At 40.3% G+C, this 18,072-nt stretch overlaps 1 protein-coding gene across 2 annotated transcripts in view; it reads left to right on the top strand.

Annotated features, from left to right (window-relative positions):
• SPHKAP (SPHK1 interactor, AKAP domain containing) overlaps nucleotides 1–18,072 on the top strand; it is a 63,686-nt gene that overhangs the window by 36,211 nt on the left and 9,403 nt on the right. For both annotated transcript variants that reach the window (XM_014877860.2, XM_088170762.1), the window contains 4 exons: nucleotides 6,783–6,842; nucleotides 9,734–9,868; nucleotides 12,309–12,564; nucleotides 12,829–16,561. In XM_014877860.2, coding sequence (XP_014733346.2) covers nucleotides 6,783–6,842; nucleotides 9,734–9,868; nucleotides 12,309–12,564; nucleotides 12,829–16,561 — 4,184 coding nt within the window. The remainder of the gene's footprint in view (nucleotides 1–6,782; nucleotides 6,843–9,733; nucleotides 9,869–12,308; nucleotides 12,565–12,828; nucleotides 16,562–18,072) is intronic.

Genomic DNA, 18,072 nt, shown 5'->3' with positions numbered 1-18,072 from the left:
TAACACTTCCTGCAGTGGTCTGATGGAACCATAATTTTTCCATACCAACAATTTTCAAACACAGGAAATGGAAAAAGTCAAGATTAACTTGAACAAAGCTAGATGATGGTATCAATTATGGTTTATTGGTTTGTATTTATCTTTTTTTTTTTGACTGATCTTGAAATCAGATCTGTTAACTGTCACAGTTATATTATCTAGTCCTCTGAGGTTCTATTTAACATTTAAATGGAAACAGAAAGAAAATAAATAAGCATAATAAGACCTATCAAAAAAAATTAAGAAGATTAATGTAGGCATCTAAGATTGTACAGAAATGTAAATTAACTTTTTAGTCTTGCACAAGCAGTAATATTTTCTATTCATTCTGCAGTAAAAACTCCTTTTGATGCCAGTCTATAAATAAAAGTGACAGCAAAAAAATTAACTTTGTAATGGTAATGAGAGACAAGCAAAGGGTAGAAATATTAGGCTGGCTATTGTTCCTGGCCTTGATGGGTGCAAAGTGATTTCCGTGAAGGAAGTTTTACACCCAACATGTGCATATTCACTGGGGCAGTCAGAGAGTGGTTGATAACAAGATTCCCATCAAATGCAGTGAATTTGCCCAAATGTCTGAAGATGCAATCTAGGGAGGCTTCTACTCTCCAAAGCCTGAGGCACAGGGAAAACCTGACAGCAGCTTTCCAGCTCATGAATCAGAATTATACTGTAGAATTTATACTGAGAGATGGAGCCATAGAGGCCTCAAATATCAGTTATGAAGGTTTTCTTTTAGTAAATAATTGTGGTGAAGCCACATTATCACAGCAATCACAGTTGATGTAAAATTCAATCACCCTCTTCACAAACTGTACCTTCCCAGTCCTACATTTAAAAAGGGATATTCTGAATAATAATATATAAGAAAAAATACACACCCTGAGAATAAAAAAAGCCACAAGCTTCCAAAAAAAGTTTGCAATCATCCTTTCACACAAGTCATACCAGACCTAGATGATAAAAAGATTCCTAGGGTCTACAAAACTATCAGTTTGTTTCCTTACTAGCTAATAGATGATCTGACGTGACATTTTAGAACATTTATTTAGAAATCCTCATTTCACAGCTGTTTGGTTTTTATCTTTCTAAAAAATGATACTTGAAACTCTAATGTGATTACAAGATTCAATAAATTGCAATTTTCAGGAACGGAGAGGTCAGTGATTAGGGGACCTTATGGACAGTACACATATATATACTATCATATATATATCTACACACACATATTTATATCTATACATCACAAAAAGTCCAAGGGTTTTTATTTAGCCATCACATTAGCATAAATAAGACAAGTGAAAATAAATGCAAACTTCTGTTTGGGAGCTTTGCAGATCAGCATTTTGCTAGCCATCAAAACAAATGCTCCTGTCACACAAACTGGCTGTGTGGATACAATCTGCTGGAAAAGGCATTTTATACCATCCTAATATAAGTCAAAAATATGTGAGTGATTCGAGTCATTTTCAAAGAGACGAAGCTCACAGCAAATTTCTGGACAGAATCTGGCACGTTGCCACTCCTTTGATATTTTCTGTGGGTTACAGTTTACTTTGGCTCTCAAGTACAGGGTAAAACAATATTTTTTCCTCAGGCTTTTGCTGACTTCAGCTCTTGAGGGAGCCCATCATGCAGCTGTAGGTTCTCTGAAATAGTCACCATTCCAGTGAGCAGTGCCTTGGAGCAGCTCAATTCTGTTATTGTGCAATCACAGTGATCTAACCTTTCTAGAGCCAGCAGACTCAGACTTAGGTCTAACAGAAGTTTAGAGCAACTGTATTGTTTTTCTACTTCTGCAGAGATGAAATTAGGATGAGAATAGGCTCAGAATTCCAAATCTGCCATCCTATTACAGAGTTATTGCTAAGAGCACAAATTACTGTGGTCAAAGATTCCATTAAATCCTTAAAACAACTGTCACAGCAATCACAATTGATGTAAAATTCAATCACCCTCTTCACAAACTGTACCTTCACAGTTCTGCATTTAAAAAGGGATGAAGTGTTCTGAATAATAGTGTATAAGAAACAACACACACCCTGAGAATAATACCTGCCCAAAATATGAAGGGGAGACAACATGGAAGTAAAATGCCAAGCCTTTAGTATTTCAAAGGATAATGCCAAATAACAATCAGAATGTCACTGCACTGGTGTGAGATGCATTGTCACTCACGGGCAACAAGGCAAGATGCAAAGAAGTGCAGCAAGGTGCATGTTAATTTAAAAGTGACACTGGGAGAGCTGCATGCCTGGTCACCCAAACAGGGCAGAGAGGACACAGCTGGCTGTCCTGATGTGCAGCTGCCTTCTGCTCCTGCCACTGCACTCTGGTCAGCACAGATGGTCAGCAGCTGCTGAGGGCATGGGGGAAGCTCAGGGGAGCACAGTCTGATGCTGCCTTTCCTGCTCTGGAGCTGCAGTTGCTGCTGCAGTTCTCTGCTGTGAGAACTCCATTCCTACCAGCACTCTAACTGGGATTTTTACATAAAACTACCTTCAGTCCTGGGCTCAGCAGTTGCTCACCTTCTCATATCCCACAGTTGTATCCTGCACATGTTCAGGTTTAGGCATCTACACTGTTTTAACTTGGCACCCAGGAGCTGCCTGCTCAGAACTACTTTCTCCTGAGATCTCTCCTGGGGCTAATTACCTTTTTACTTCTGTTTGTAGGAAATTAAACAGGAGTTTTATGTGCAGATAAAAGAGCAGTCCCAAACATGCTGTTCCCTCTGTCTCCTGGGGTGTCTGAACTGGCACCTGGCATGAGTTGACTCATAGTGATGTGTCAGGAAGAGGATGGGAAAAGCAGAACAGCACACTGGGAAATAAAGACTCTATAAGCTCATTTTTAGACAGCATTTACATCCTGACAGACCAAACAGGACAGCACAGAACATGGAGAGTTCTGCACAGTTCTGCTGCAAATCAAACATCTGCACAGACATTTAGGCTCTGCTGAGGTGATGGCACCAAACCCAGCCTGCTGGTGACACCTGGGCCAAAGCTGAGGATCAGATGGATGGGTGCAGTGAGGAATGACAGGGATGAAGCAGTTTGTGTCACCTGCATGTAGTCCTGCTGCCACTCTGATGGTCTAACTGTGTTGTCCTAATCCAGATATTGATGGATTAGAAACTAGGAAACTGTGTTTAGGAGTGCCCTTTATGTTACAAAGTCATGGGCTCACATATTAGAAAGTGGCAGATACACAGTACTCTGATCCAGCATAATTTTCCCCCTTTTTGCAGGCTTCCTGTTCACTGAATTAGGCAGCAATACTGCATTGCATAAATGTGGGCATATGAGGTAAAATTCAGGTTGCACAAGCCATCTGTATATAGTTCTCATTTTTGAGTCTTGTCTCTTCAGTTTAACTTCCTTTCTTTTAAAATAGATATTGAAATTTTTGGGAAGGTGATATAATGTAGATGTGTTTGATTTTATTGGGGGAAAAAAAACCACCTCCTGCAGCACTTCAAGCAAGTGTTGACCATAATCCCTCACAGCACAGAACACAGAACTGTGGCTCTCACTTTGCTTACTGGGTTATTATATCCTAAGGCCATTTGTCATTGAGGAAAATATATTGTGTTTACTTTACATCCTTAAATACTTTATAGAAAAGAATTTCTTAATATATAGTTCATTTAAAAAGTGAAGTGTCTACATAATTTCTATACCAACTCAAGAGCAGATTTCAGGACTTCACTGATCTATGGAATTTGCCCCATGCACCTCTTACCAGTTATAGAAATTATCATACAAAATACAGAAGAAAAAGCAAAACCAAAGCTTCTCTATTTGCTTTTTATATGATCCTGGAAAGTAAAGACTTCGAGAGCTCAGCAAGTTAGGATGACAACCTGCCTGGAAGTATCCTAGTAGAAATGCTTGGAGGATTTGATGAAAGGAAGTTTGGGGGTCAGACCTAAATCTGGGCTATTGATGTACAAGAATCTGCATAGTGCAAGAGCTGCTATTTAGAGATTGTGTGCCTGTGCATTAAATGGTTTAGGGACATGTAGCATCCTGCTTTGTTCTACCTCTCAGTGCAGTGGTACGTGTTCACCAAAAGAACAGCACTTTTCTCTCTTGAGAAAGGGCATTTCTAAACTTGGAAAAACTACTGAACCAAAAGTAGATACTGGCATCTACCCGGGAAGTTGTGGGTGACTCTCTCACTGTGTAAAGCCTGAATTTGGGTGGTGGCTTGTTTGCCTTTTGTATTATGCAACACCATTTAAATTTTGTTGGTTTCTCCCTCCAAAATAAGTATTTCCTAAGACAGAAAAAAGAAAAAAAAAAGGTGATATCTTGAAGTTTCTGTATGGTTTCCAGACAGTAGATCAGTGTAAGTGGAAAGCAGACACATTTTGGAACTGAAAAGGTGTTTGTGGGAAGTCAAGGATGTGAAGAGTAAAGAAGTGGCTGGGAAAGGATTGACATTTAGAGATACCATGATGAGGAGAAGGTTGGGTTACAGCTAAACTAAGCTGCATCTAACACAAAGAAAAAAAATCAGAATTAAACTGAGGTTAGCAAATCCTGACCTGACCTTAGCTCTTCATAATTTATGCAGTATTTCCGTCCTGAAGATAATTAATTGTTTAGTGTTGTTTTGCCTTGTTTCAATGGAGGTGTCCTTGATAATTACTAGAAGTTAATCAAGCAATTCAAGCTAATGAGAGCCTAAAACTTGTATTATATAAGTAGAAAACAGGGAGAGATTTTTCATAATAAATAATTTTCTATTTGAGCACCACTGGTGAAGTATGTCCAACAAAAATATCCAACAAAAATATCCTAGAAGGAAGCAGTAGTGCAGAGCAGGCCAGGATGGAACTTTACACAGGTAATTTATGGTTACAGTACCTTCCCTTCTAGTCCTGTCTCCTGCTCACAGCAAAAGGAAAAAGTAAACGAGTTTGTCAGTGCCTTTCACCACTGTGAAACTGTTTTTGCTTAAATATTGCCTATAATTAATACTGCAAAATCCACAGAACAGGAAATGTTAAAAGTCTTCATTGGCAATATAATAAATCAATATCAATGGAATTTGACAAGTGTATTTGACAAGTACTGGTGCAGGTTTTACACTGCAAATTCATTAGGTTCTGAAAATAAAAAAAAAAATTAAAAAAAGGAAGCTTTTTGGTAACTACCTATTGTTGATATGTGCAATGCTTACACATGAAAACCCAGCAGAAAGTAAGAGAAGTGTTTATCTAATCAACTGTAATATGTTTGGGACATTACATAACCACCATACTACATTGCTAGAGGGTATTTTTACTATTTTAGTTATCTAAGCTTGTAGCTTAGAAATTTTTATAACTATTTATTGAAAGATCAGTAGGTGACAGTGGTGTATCCTGATTGTTGTCATTATCAGGCACAGAAATATTTTTGCTAAAACTCTAAAAGGGCTGGAAAATATGTTTGTAAGTTCATGTAAAGATGACATTAAACTATTTAAAAGGGCAAAAAGCTTTCTTCTTCGCTGGGTGTTTTTTTTTTGGTTTATAATGGGAGCACTGGCTGGATCTTTCCATCTGCTGTGCTGGCTGTTACTGCAGATGGTCATAATCTGTACATATGGCATGTGCATATATAAACTGAAATCAGGGTTGTCTTGGTGTAAAAGCAGGCACACAACAGGAGCTTGGGTGCCTAACACAACAGTGTTGGAGAAGGGGATAATTTAGAGCATTTTGATTTTCTATGGGATATTTACAGGGAATTAGGGAAAGTATTTCCTCTCCACTGAAAAAAAGAAGCAAAAAAATATATATCAGCTCTTCTGTGTTAAATTTTGGATCTGCAATTTATTTGGAATCAGGTGTTGGCTTCAACTGCATCTTGAATTTGTGTTAGGTTTTGGGTTAAATGGGGACAACACCAAACTCTCATAAACTTCACAGTCAGCCTAGTTTTGGAGTCCCTGTTTCTAACTCAGAGCTGGAGAAGGGCTTTTCTCATTAGAAAATGGCCTTCCAGTAAGCAGATAATAAAATAAAAGTCTTCAGAAATTAAATGGTCTTTAGATCTGAAGATTCTGTTTAAATCAATCTCACTACCATTAAATAGTTGCTGAAACACATAATAATCAAACAAGTAGCAAAAGCCTCCTCATCAAAAGCAGAACTTTCTGGTGAATCACCAGGCAGTGAAGCTGCTCTGCACCTCTGCTGCCCAGTTAGCAGTGCTGAAAACTTCCTGTTGAATATTGGCTCATGAGCCAAGTTTAAAAAATTGTTGTCATGAAGTTTTACACTTCTCATAGATACTCTGGAAAATTAGGAAAAAAACTCCAGTATTTTTGTGGTGTGCAGAAAAACTCTAAAAGCAGCTCAAAATTGTGCTTAAAAAACGTTTAGCAACAAGTGAAAAGAAGTAATACTGGGAAAGTAAGACATGAAGAATTTATCAGATATACAATCAAATGTATTTTTAACATTTCCTCTAACTTTACTAATACCCTCTGTATATTTGCAACTTTTGCTCATTCATCAGACAAGTCAATTATCAGTACAGATAAAGTCATGACTCATTCCTTTTTTCCCTCCTTTCTTAACATCTCCTCCAATGTTCTCTTTACTAACATTTCTGCCTTTCTTGTAGTAGGAAAAGGCTTCATAGATTCAGCTACAAGACTAGAAAATGAAAGTATAGTGACTTTAAAAGGGCTGCTGTCACTCTAATACAACTTTATAAAGTGCTTTATCTTTCTCATTGCAGGTTTGTTTTGTGAATTTAGATGCCAACAGAGATGATTGCAGTGATGAGCGAGTGAAACAGGTAACTGCTGAGGTCCTAAAAACATGCACAATGGATCTATTCAGACCCACCAGTAAAAATACAGATTAAAATTCTATTAACAAATCAAAGCCAACCCTAGGTTGTTAAGTGTTACAGAGAGCAATGCATAAGGAATCTGAAATTGTCTCAGCCCTAGACTATGTTACATAGCATTTCTTATTGCCATCCCAGAAATTTGTAATGGATTGTTGCAGTCTGAATTCACAGCAGTTTATTAATAGATTTCTTGCTTTTATCAGAGAAGTGAACATGGACATATCATACATCCTTTTTTAAAAAAAAAATTGGCATAGTACTACATAAAAAGAGTTTCTGGTGTCCTGCTCTGCCACCAGTTTCTGATTTCTTTCTCTGTCCTACTGCCAAAAAGCCTCTGAAAATCTTCCAGTCATCTAGGTCTTGTTCAGCTGAGCTGTCTTACTCAAACTCCACGTAGGTAGATTATGTCCTCTCGAGGAGGGGGGCTAGATAAAACAGAACTAAGGGTGTGTTTGATCTGTTTAACTGAAAGTTACGAGGGTAGGAAAAAGTAAATTTTTAAGAAGCAATAAAAACCTTGGTTATTTTACAAGCACTGAGACAAACTACATCATGATATGATATTTAAAACACATACCATTCCAGAAAAAAAACCCTTAATTCTGCAGAAGTCACATTTTAAAGAAAGGGCCTGGTGTCAGTTTTGTCTTCCTTTATCAGCTCCTTTTCATCATCCCGGCTCAGTGCCCATGTTTGACACACCAGAACAGAAGCAATTGCAGTGAGTGAGCACAGGTAGGATCTCCTGGCAGTTCCCAGGGAGTTCCTTGGTTAAACCATTACAGTTCATGTGCTGGAAACACTTTTAGCTCATAGAACAACCAGTACTGGCACCTTGATGCCTCCTGCAAGTCATTTGTTAGCAGGAACAGTTTTTCTGTGCTGTTTTCTGCATCCTGGATCTGTGAAAATTCAGTTTTCAAAAATAAATATGGCATTTTGCAGCAAAATTATCTTTCTATTGAATCAGCAGGTTAACTGTGCAGAACAGCTTGAGAGGTTTACTTTCCTGAAGCCATAGAAGCGCTGGTTGTTTTCTAAAATGCTGTGGTTTTATTGTTGTTTACAATGTTTGTTGAGGAGCAAAAGGTATAAGAGGAAACACCAGAAGTTTCTCCCTCAATCTTAGAACTAGACATCTGTTCTCAGTTTTCAGTGTAGGTAATAAAAATTCCCTGTTAGCACAGGGATGCTATGCATTCTTTTCCAAGAGGAAACGCCTTCATCCTTATTTTTGTGTATAATAAGCAGGTTTTGTAAATTAGCATTGAGTGGCCTGGAATTTTGTACAATACAGTGGTGTGGTGAAAGTATTTCTTAGAAGAATTTTGAAGATGTTGGCACAGCTGTTGTTCATATGAAATATATAACTCTTTACTAGCAGGTACTTGATTTACTAATAGGTACTGTTAGGATTTTGTATTACTGATTGAACCTTGGAATGGGTTAAATTGGGGGATTTGTGTAAAATAACTATACTTCCAGACTCCTTTTTTTTCTGAAGAAAAGGTAAAGAAGTGAAGTAAAAGATACATAAAATGCCCTAATTTCCACCTAAGAAGTCTGATAAAATGTGGCAATTTTGGCAGTAGAGAAGCAGATACTTCAGGAAGTGTTTGTGATAACAGAAAGGTTATAATTTGGAAAAAGAAAAAAAATGAGAACTTGTTTATGCTACAGTGAAACATCAAATTGAATTGAAGCACTGAATTCAGTTATGTCAAATAAAAATACTTAGTCTCATCTAAAGATCAGTCCCCTGAAAAGTGAACAGTTTCCCAATATTGATTTAGCTTTTCTAAGCCAGAAAGTTTTATTATATCTAATTCAATCCAAGGAAAAATAACAGTACTGCAAGTTTAATATTTTGAGGATGAAAAGGAAAAAAGTGAAGTATTGTTGCCTTGGTTAGTAACTAAAGCAGAGAGCTGGGTACCCAAATCTGCACTCCCTGAAGGGATGTGGATGTTCTGCACTAACACACGGGCCATGGTGGTGCAGAAAATGGAAATGGTATTTACTCTGCTCCTGCTCTGGGGGGTCAGCCATGGTTCTCTGTTCACAGAACAAGGACACCAAGATCCTTGGCAGAGAGAGCTGCACTCTCAGAGTAGGTGTTGTCTTTTTGGCCTTTGTACACAAAGGAGCACAGATGTCCCCTGCACGTGCTGGGGACAATACAGATCTGTATAGCATCACTGATGCTGTGCTGTTACTGCCTTTGCCTCTAACAAATACATAACATGTAGGGAGTGGCTGTATCATTACAAATGGAAGGTCATGAAGGTATGCAGTGTAACAGCAAAGAAAGGCATATTTCATGCATCTCCAGTATTTTTGCTGTTCCATGTTTGGCATTGCATTGATTTGGTTGGCAATTTCCAGGTAACTTCCACTGGTTTCTTGCTAGTCCCATGCCTGGAGGAAAACAAGATTTGCCCTGTTCTCATTACCATAACTACTGAAGCTTTTGTGTTTCAGACCGTGAGAGAGACACTGCTTTCACAGTCTAAGGAACTCATATGTAATAAGAAGTATTTAGATGCACCAATCCAATCAAAATGTTCAGCATGTGACAATGTGAGGGATGGCAGATTGTCCTGCTGGACACTTGAGCAAAAGTTTATACTGTCATCCTTGTCTTGTGTCTCAAAAGAAAGAATGTGCATTTTAATGCTGCCAGTTCTATTCTTAATCTACTAGAAGTAATACTTTGAAGTGAGCTTTATAAAAAGATGCCTATAAGTGATATTTCATTTTAGTATTTATGAATATAACTGTGCAACTCAGACTTCATTACCTGAGAGCAAAATCTCTGTTTCGTACTACAGAAGTTGATCAGTGTGTCACCCAATCTCCCCAAACTCATCAGTTCAATGAATGTACAGCCACCAAAGGAAAATGAAATCGTCCTGCTGAGTGGATTGACCTCAGGAAACCTGCAGGCTGATTATGAGGTTCCTCAGGTAGGAGTCAAACTCATCTTTAATCTTAGATCATGCCCTTGAATGATGGAATTTGAAAAATGGGAAAAGGACCCTGAAAGCCCTGAGATCAATTTGAGATGAGTGGAAGTTTGCGAATACACAAACAACAGCCTTTGTCAGACAGATTTAAGTGTGTGGTGCACGGTGGGGGGACACACACCAGGTACACAAAGCTAGCTGAGAGATCCTGCTATTCCCTCTGCATCCTGCACGTGTCTGGGTTGCAGCTGGTAATGCTTTAAGGCACATTAGCCCTTGATCCTTCAGGGGAGGAAGGCACTGGTGCCAGAGATGACTGATCTGTAAGCCCAGATTTCAAGAGTAGCAGAAGGGCAGCAGAGGGGGAAAGGAAAAAGGTAACAGTTCTGTGCATAGAGCTGGGCCAGGGTACAGCTCCTAAAGACTCCCATGGTCTTGCCACTTGCCACTTTCATTCCCAATTCATCTTCATCTCTCAACTTCATTAAAATTGCAGTTACCCTGGAGTACAAAACTGTCTCAACAAATTTAAAATGTGAATAGGTATTGCCAGGTTTGTCTGTTGCAGATAAGAAAAGCAGGAAACTTTTTTTCACTGAAATTACCTTGTGTACAAAAGCTTTCTTGAAGCAGACCCCGTTACAGCTATATGGCAAAGATCACTGAATTTTATGGTGTACCAATAAGCTAATCATTAAAGAGAGCAATTACCAGGTTATTGAGCTTTCTTGCCACTCATGACTAATGGCTGAATTTAGAAATGTTTAACAAATACAAGCACAAGGCTGTGGTGGGAGCAATGGAGCTCCAAACCCCACATCTCAAGGTGTTGCAATACACACAGGGATGGTCTGAGACCCAAACAAGGTAACTGAAATACCCAAGTCACCCCTGTCTCCAGAAGCCTACAGACACTGAGGCTGGCAGCCCTCTCATAGGGAGTGGAGGCAAGAGACAAACAGGAACTAAATAAATTTCTGTTGAGTAAAGCTTTACATTGAAGCTGGATGAGATTTATTGGCCAGATATGCCACAGTTATCCTGTTGTTTGGCTTTCAGAGAAATTCATTTGTAAGGTGACTGGCGGAGTTTTTGTAAAGGATTTTTATGCTGCTGCCTCTCAAGCCATTTTCCCAAGTACAACCCCACAAACTGTGGATTGGGGAAAAAGCAAGGGAATGTCTGATCTAAGGCTGCATCTGTTTTTCATAGCATTTTTCACAATATGGGGCATGCTCAAGCCTGATTCAATTTCATAGCAGCTATCTAATCTATCTTTTCTGTTTTAACACACTAATTTATCTGGTTGCTGTTCAGACACATTTTTTAGGTGGAAAGGAAGAGCAGGCTAATAAACATGTTAATCCAGCATAACACTCATCCCACTCTCTTTATTAGCAGATATTTGGTTTGCATTCAAAGACAAAAAGTCCAGGATGGGGTCACGTTCCTGTGTTAGCAACTGTGCAAATGCCCAGGGGGTCCAGAGCATCTTTTGCACAGCCTAAAGCTTCTGCCTCAATCCAATCCAAAGTTGGTTCCACCCAAGCTGGCTCTTTCCTGGGAGCCTGAGTTCAAAGCACATCACAAGCTGCAAAAGTTGGCTTTAGTTCAGGGTACATCCATACAACAAGCATGGCCCCATGAAGAGACATCAACTCAGCTCTGTTGTATAAATGTCCAACTGTTTTAATATCAGTAAAATTAGGATAACAAGAGTTCCTTCCTCTCAGTTTCTGTCCAGCTTTCATCTTAATTGCACAGCTCCTCTAGAGAAGGCAGTTTTCTGAGAAACTTCTAGAGAAGTTTTATATAAAGGCTGAGCACACTGTTCACTGGAGCCTCATTTCCAGTGGGAGCTTGTATCAGTTGCCTGAAATAATGGGGCTTTGGACAAAGAGGGAATGAGAGGAGCAGCAGCAAAGACACAAAATAAAAAACTATTTAAAAATGGTATGTTGGAACATGTAGCAGTGGCCTGCTCTTCACAATCTTACCAGCCAGTATTTACAGGGCTGTCTTCAAACAAGTGTTGCAACAGAAATGGCCCTGAGAAGGAATTCATGCCCACAAAGAATTCCCTCCAGAGAGGTAATACCAGGTAGTGTGAGGCCATTAATAACAGCAAGTCAGATGACTAACATAAATAAGTCTCTTTCATTAAAACAACAAATTGATTGAAAACAAACAAATTTCCACAAAATTGCCAAGTATCCCCTGTGATACAGCTGGCTTCTCTACTAAAACACTTGTATAATAAAAGCTGTCAGTCCAAGAAATCTTATTTTGGCATACATGTAAGTGCATACTGTTACTAACATGGAACAGACAAATCGTATTGCATCTTTGCAACAGAACATTCCCAAGATATTTATAGACAGGGGAGCTTAAAATAAGTTTTATTTTTTAATTGAATAACTGTGATTCTTTTCCCCTCTAGTGTCCTTGGCTGGCAGATGTCTGCTTGGTTCAGTGTGCGAGGGGGGACAGGAGGAACAGCGCAAGCTGCATCATTTTTGAAATAAACAAGTTTCTGATTGGACTTGAGCTCGTTCAGGAGAGGCAGCTGCAGACAGAAACTCGTGTCCTAAAGCCTGAGGATGACACAAACTGCTCTGTGTCCTCAATAGAAGAAGATTTCCTCACGGCCTCTGAGCACCTTGAGGATGACAACGAGGCTGATGAATATAAAACTGGTAAAAGCAGGGGGACTGAGCATAATTCTGCTGTCGTTCATACTGCAAAACAGCTATAGCAATGCTCACAGAAATTGCACTTGATGTTAATTCAAGCATGTGTAATTTAGAAAATGGACAGCCATTCATATTTTTAAATTTTTGTTCAAAGACAAAGATGCAGTACTTTTACAGAGCAGTAATGGAGTACTAAGTTGTGCAGCTCTTTTCTTTTAAAAGTCACAAGTTATTCTGCAAAAACTAAATTTTTACTTCTCTCAACAGGTCATGAAAAATTAAATGTTTCAGAAGCATCTTCAGATGTCAAAAAAAATAAAGGAAAGGGATTTGAAAACATTCACTATAGAAAAGCTAGGTTGCCACTCATTCTTGAAGGGAACTGCATTAGTAAAGATAATGCAGCTACTCAGGTCTCTGAAACTGTGAATGTTCTATCTGAAGATGGCATCTCACGACATGAAGATAAATCAGACAAGGAAATGCCGTGGCAGAAGGAATTAGCTGAAAAAGGTACTTCATCATTTAGTACTACTGATTTGACTGGTGGAGTAGAAAACTCAGCACTCATGTTAGAAGATGTATCTGTAACCAAAATGGCTAAAGAGGAGCTGGAGCCTCGGGGTGACCCCACAAGGAAACACAGCAGCAAGACACATGAGGAAGATTGTGCAGGTATCAGGAAAACTGATCCTCCCTCCCAGAATGAGCAGGCGACCACAGGTCAGTACGCCACAAATTTAGCAGAATCGGTTCTGCAGGATGCTTTCATTAGACTGTCACAGTCTCGACCCAGTTTCAGTGAGGAGGCTGCAGTCAGCATCTCTGTAGGAGGCTCCTGTAAGTCAGAAGATGGATCTGCTTCCCGATCATGGAATGAACTCCCAAAGATTGTCATAGTGCAGAGTCCAGACAGTTCTGAGAATGTCCCAGACTGGCCAGGGTCTGCCTTCCCCAGCCTGGGCCACTGTGCTGAGGCAGAAAGCTCTGCTGAAGTTTCAGATGACTTTGAGGAAGAACATTCAGATGGACATGACCAAAGTGCACTGGAAGTGGCTCTGGCTTGTGCAGCCACTGTCATTGGAACCATTTCCAGTCCCCAGGCTGCAGAAAAATTCCGCCGGGACCAGGAAGTGGCAGACTCGAGAAGTGGAGTGGTTGCTAATGCAGAGGTGCACGCAGCATCCTCCCAGCTCCTGGGTGACTGTGCTGGCACAGAATACTCCTTCCCATCTGCACTCTGTGGCATGACTCAAGTAGCAAGTGCTGTGGCCATCTGTGGCCTGGGGGAAACGAAGGAAGAGAAGTACCCTGCAACTTCCAGTGGACTTCTGTCTGCTGCTCAGGCCTCTGCAGCCATTACCCTGCATTGCAGCTTAGCTGTTGGGAGCAGCATGGAGAGGCTGAATGAGAGCATTGCAGAGGCGCTGCTCAAAGAGGCATCTGTAATTCTGACAAAACCCAACACATACAAAAATGTAGGGCATTTTATGGAATGTATAAACGGGAAAATTATTGAAACAGCAGCAAGACCACGTATTCCACGCACTGATGGAGTAATCAGGGATGAACTTGCACAAAACTTATCCAACATTATTCTACGACATTCTATGGAAGAGGTTAGGAAAAAGAGACAGCTACAAGCCCATTCAGAGGATGGCTCAAGTATACAAGACATTTTCACAGAGACTGCAAACGAGTTGCTTTTTAATGTAATATATTTCACTTGCAAGAAGATGAACGACATAAGGCAAGTTGAAGAGTGTTCTCCTCTCTTTTCCGAGGGCACAAAAGGAGAGAAAGTAACAAGAGCAGAAGGATGGCCAACACTGGCAACAGCATGTGAAACTTCACACAGCCCCCTTGATCAGTCTGCTACTAAGCCATTTGGTACATCCTACAGCAGCAGTACTAGCAAAGACCTTGAAAAGGTCACAAGCACTTGTGAGAGTAATATCAAAGATGTAAATAGCAAAGAAGGTTCCACACTGAATTCAGAACCAAGTGGAGATACAGGGCATTACACACTTGGTGCAAAAACATCTCCCAAGAAGAGATACCTGAAAAGAACTGCACGAGACTGTTATAAATCCCCAAATCAGAGCAACAATCAGCAGAAGAAAGACTACAGATCATTTTCAGACAGAGAAAATACCTTTGCAAACAGTGAATGCAGGCACGGTGTTCAAGAACAGCTGTCTTCCAGTGCCACCATAAATGCAGAAAACCAAGCCAAGATTAAGTGTGATTCTGTGCTAAATAATGATATTCAACTTAGCTTGTCTTTGTTAGGAAACCATGGCTTGCTTCCTTCTCAGCCTGCGCTACAGGTGAAAAATTCAAGGGACAAATATTGTATAACAGACTTTGCAGAAGAATTGGCAGAAACAGTTGTCTCTATGGCAACAGAAATAGCTGCCATTTGTCTAGAAAATTCAAATGGCAAGCAACCCTGGTTCTGTGCATGGAAGAGAGGCAGTGAATATCTGGTGACCCAGAGTTTATCATGCAGAACCATGAAAAGGAAGAAGGAAACCCACACCAATGGGTCTGTGGTTCGGAAGCACAGGGCACCTCGGCTTAGTGAGATCAAAAGGAAAACAGATGAGCATCCTGAACTAAAGGAAAAACTGATGAATCGGGTAGTGGATGAATCTATAAACCTTGAGGACACACCAGATTCAGTCAATCTCTTTGCAAATGAAGTTGCTGCCAAGATCATGAACCTCACCGAACTCTCCATGGTCGACAGCATCTGGCAAGGTCCAAACCACCCCAGGAACAGACTGCACTGTGAAAGGTGGAGCCGAGCCAAGGCCTCAAGCTGTGAGAGCATACCAGAGGAGGACTCAGATTCCAAAGCCTCTTTCAATACCCTGGGCCTCATGAACAGCTTTGGTCATTCTCTGAGCCAGACAAGTTCTGTCTCAAAGCAGTCTAGTTGTGAAAGCATTACAGATGAATTTTCAAGATTTATGGTGAACCAGATGGAAAACGAAGGAAGAGGTTTTGATTTATTACTGGATTATTATGCAGGGAAAAATGCAAACAATATCTTAACTTCTGCCTTGCAGCAGGTAGCCAAGAAAAATGGCCATCTTAATGTAAGACCAAGTTGCCCATCCAAACAATCCAGCACAGAAAGTATAACAGAAGAGTTTTATAGGTATATGCTGAGAGAAATCGAGAAGGAAAATAAAGATAATCCTTCATCCTCTCAGAATTCAAAGGACTGGTGTGGCAGCTTGCTGGCACCCTCTCTCCGGTCACCTTTCTGCTTCAGGCAGTCATCAATGCCTGACAGTAGATCCTCAGGCTCTAGGCTCACAGTGAACATCCCAATTAAAGCCAATTCCTTAGATGGGTTTGCCCACCACCGCCAGGATTCCTTGAGTGTGCAGCCTGTCAGTACTGTGGCTTCTGCAGGGCTCTGCAAGTCTGACTCGTGCCTGTACCAGAGGGGCAAGACTGACCAGATCACAGACATGCTGATCCACGAGACCTGGGCCAGCTCTATCGAGTCTCTGATGCGCAAGAACAAAATCATAGCAGATTTTGAGGCAGAGGCTACAGAGGCAGACCAGTTTTACAGTGATTCTCCACCACATGTGGAACAATATGCAAAAAGACTGGCTGCAAATATTGTTGAAAGTGGTAAAAGTTTAATTGTTGTCCAGCAGGACTCCTTTGATTATACAAGCCGAGAGCACGTGCTGGAAAGCAAACATCCCCAAAGCACAACCCAGATACTGCCCAAACCCAAAATGGAGGAAGTAAATTTGGATGAGAAAAAAGAACACGTGAAGAGCTCTGGAAGCCTCCCTGCAGGACAGCTCAGGGAAGTGCCTTTAATTCAGATAGAAAGTGATCAACGAGATGAGCCAGATAAAGACTCAGAGTCAGCTTCATGCGGCCCATCTGGAAAGGGGCATCAAAGCAAAGAAAAGCCTCCAGAAGCTCTGGATGGGAAACACATGGTTTCCAGTTCCCCAGTAAATAGGTGAGTGACAAAGAAGCAAATCAGCACATTGCTTTGGTCTGTGGTTTATTTTCCAAGTAAAAGTTATTTTGATAAAGGAAGAAGGTAAAAGTGTACATTTAAAGAAGTAAGAAGCCTAAATTTTGACCAGTTTTCTTTTGGCATAAAATCACCCAAACACGTGTCACAGTGCTACTTTCTGGAGAAAACTTATTTTGAATATGACATTGTGGTTTTAAGATTTAAATCTAATACTGCACAGACAAGTTCTCTCTCTACAGACATTTAAGCCTCCCATAAGACAGGAAGGATGGACAAAAGCTTAAACTTTTATATAGCTCAGGGTGATATCTGAACTAAAAAATAGATAAATAAAAATCAGTGCTAGTGTGTAACAGAAGATAGCAGTATTTGACATGTTGTTCTTTGCTATGCTTGTTGCAAGTAACCTTTTATGTACCTGGAAACATGACCAGACTTCTGAGAGCTTGAAGTTTAACTTTGTTTACAGTCTGGAGCTACAAGTAATAAAAATTCTTTAGTGAAGGAAATAAAAGAATAAAAGTAGCCCTCGCCTCTTAGTTCAAGATTTCTCTGGTAAAATTTAGATTCTAAAGAAAAGAAGAGCATTTCATTTTAATGTCATTTCACGGAGTTTACATCACGGCTTACCACCCTCTCCTTAGGGCTGCACTCCTTTTGTAAGGAAATCTGCAGCGTGCTTTTGTGAAGGTAAAGTGTGAACCAGCATGAGAGTGCAGTGCAAATGCAGAGGATTGCTGTAGGTGCTCTGGGGTGAAGGGAATGCTCCCTCTCAAGGCATTGCCCATTTATCACTGTACTTCATGGTATCTGTTACTTCAGTGGTATCTGAGCTGCCAGTCTCCTGGAGCCCTGCAGCACCCCCTGATCTCAGAGTGGCAGAAAGAGTGCAGCTGCTGGTGTTAGAAACCATTTTGTAGCTCATTTTATTCTAGGCTGTGCTGTGTTTCAGCATTTGACAGAGCTCTCTGAAGTGATACAGCACAAGTGCTTTCTCACTTGAAGTGAGAAGGTAGATAGATTGTAAATAATTCCCTGTGTATGGCAGCAATTAGGTGGGTAATTACCATGGTGTCACTAAGTCTTTCATACTGACTCTCCCCCACTACCTTCCTCTTCCTTAAAATGCAACCTGCTTTTAATAAGATAAATTTAGAAATACACCTATTTGGAATCTTGACTGTTTGAAAATAAAGTTATTTTTGCAGTTTATGAGCCCTTTCATAATTTTTCCTCTGCTTTTAAAGCAGAGCTCCCAACATGACTGTGACATTTAAAGCAATAGGATTGGTAGGGCAGAGGCTACACCTGCATGAGCATCTTGGCTCAACAATGCCATGCAGTTCTGGTTCACCTTGCCTCCACTTCTGTGCTTCAGCCTCATTTGCAGTATGAAATGCAGAGTTCTTCCAAAGCAATCTCAAACAGAAGCTGCCCAAGTGCTCTCCAGATGTGCTTGTATCCCTGCTGGGAAGGCAAAGCCTCCAGAG

This window comes from Sturnus vulgaris, chromosome 10 (genome assembly GCF_052056855.1).
Source record: "Sturnus vulgaris isolate bStuVul1 chromosome 10, bStuVul1.hap1, whole genome shotgun sequence".
NCBI lineage: Eukaryota > Metazoa > Chordata > Aves > Passeriformes > Sturnidae > Sturnus > Sturnus vulgaris.
This window is presented reverse-complemented; position numbering and strand designations above follow the sequence as displayed.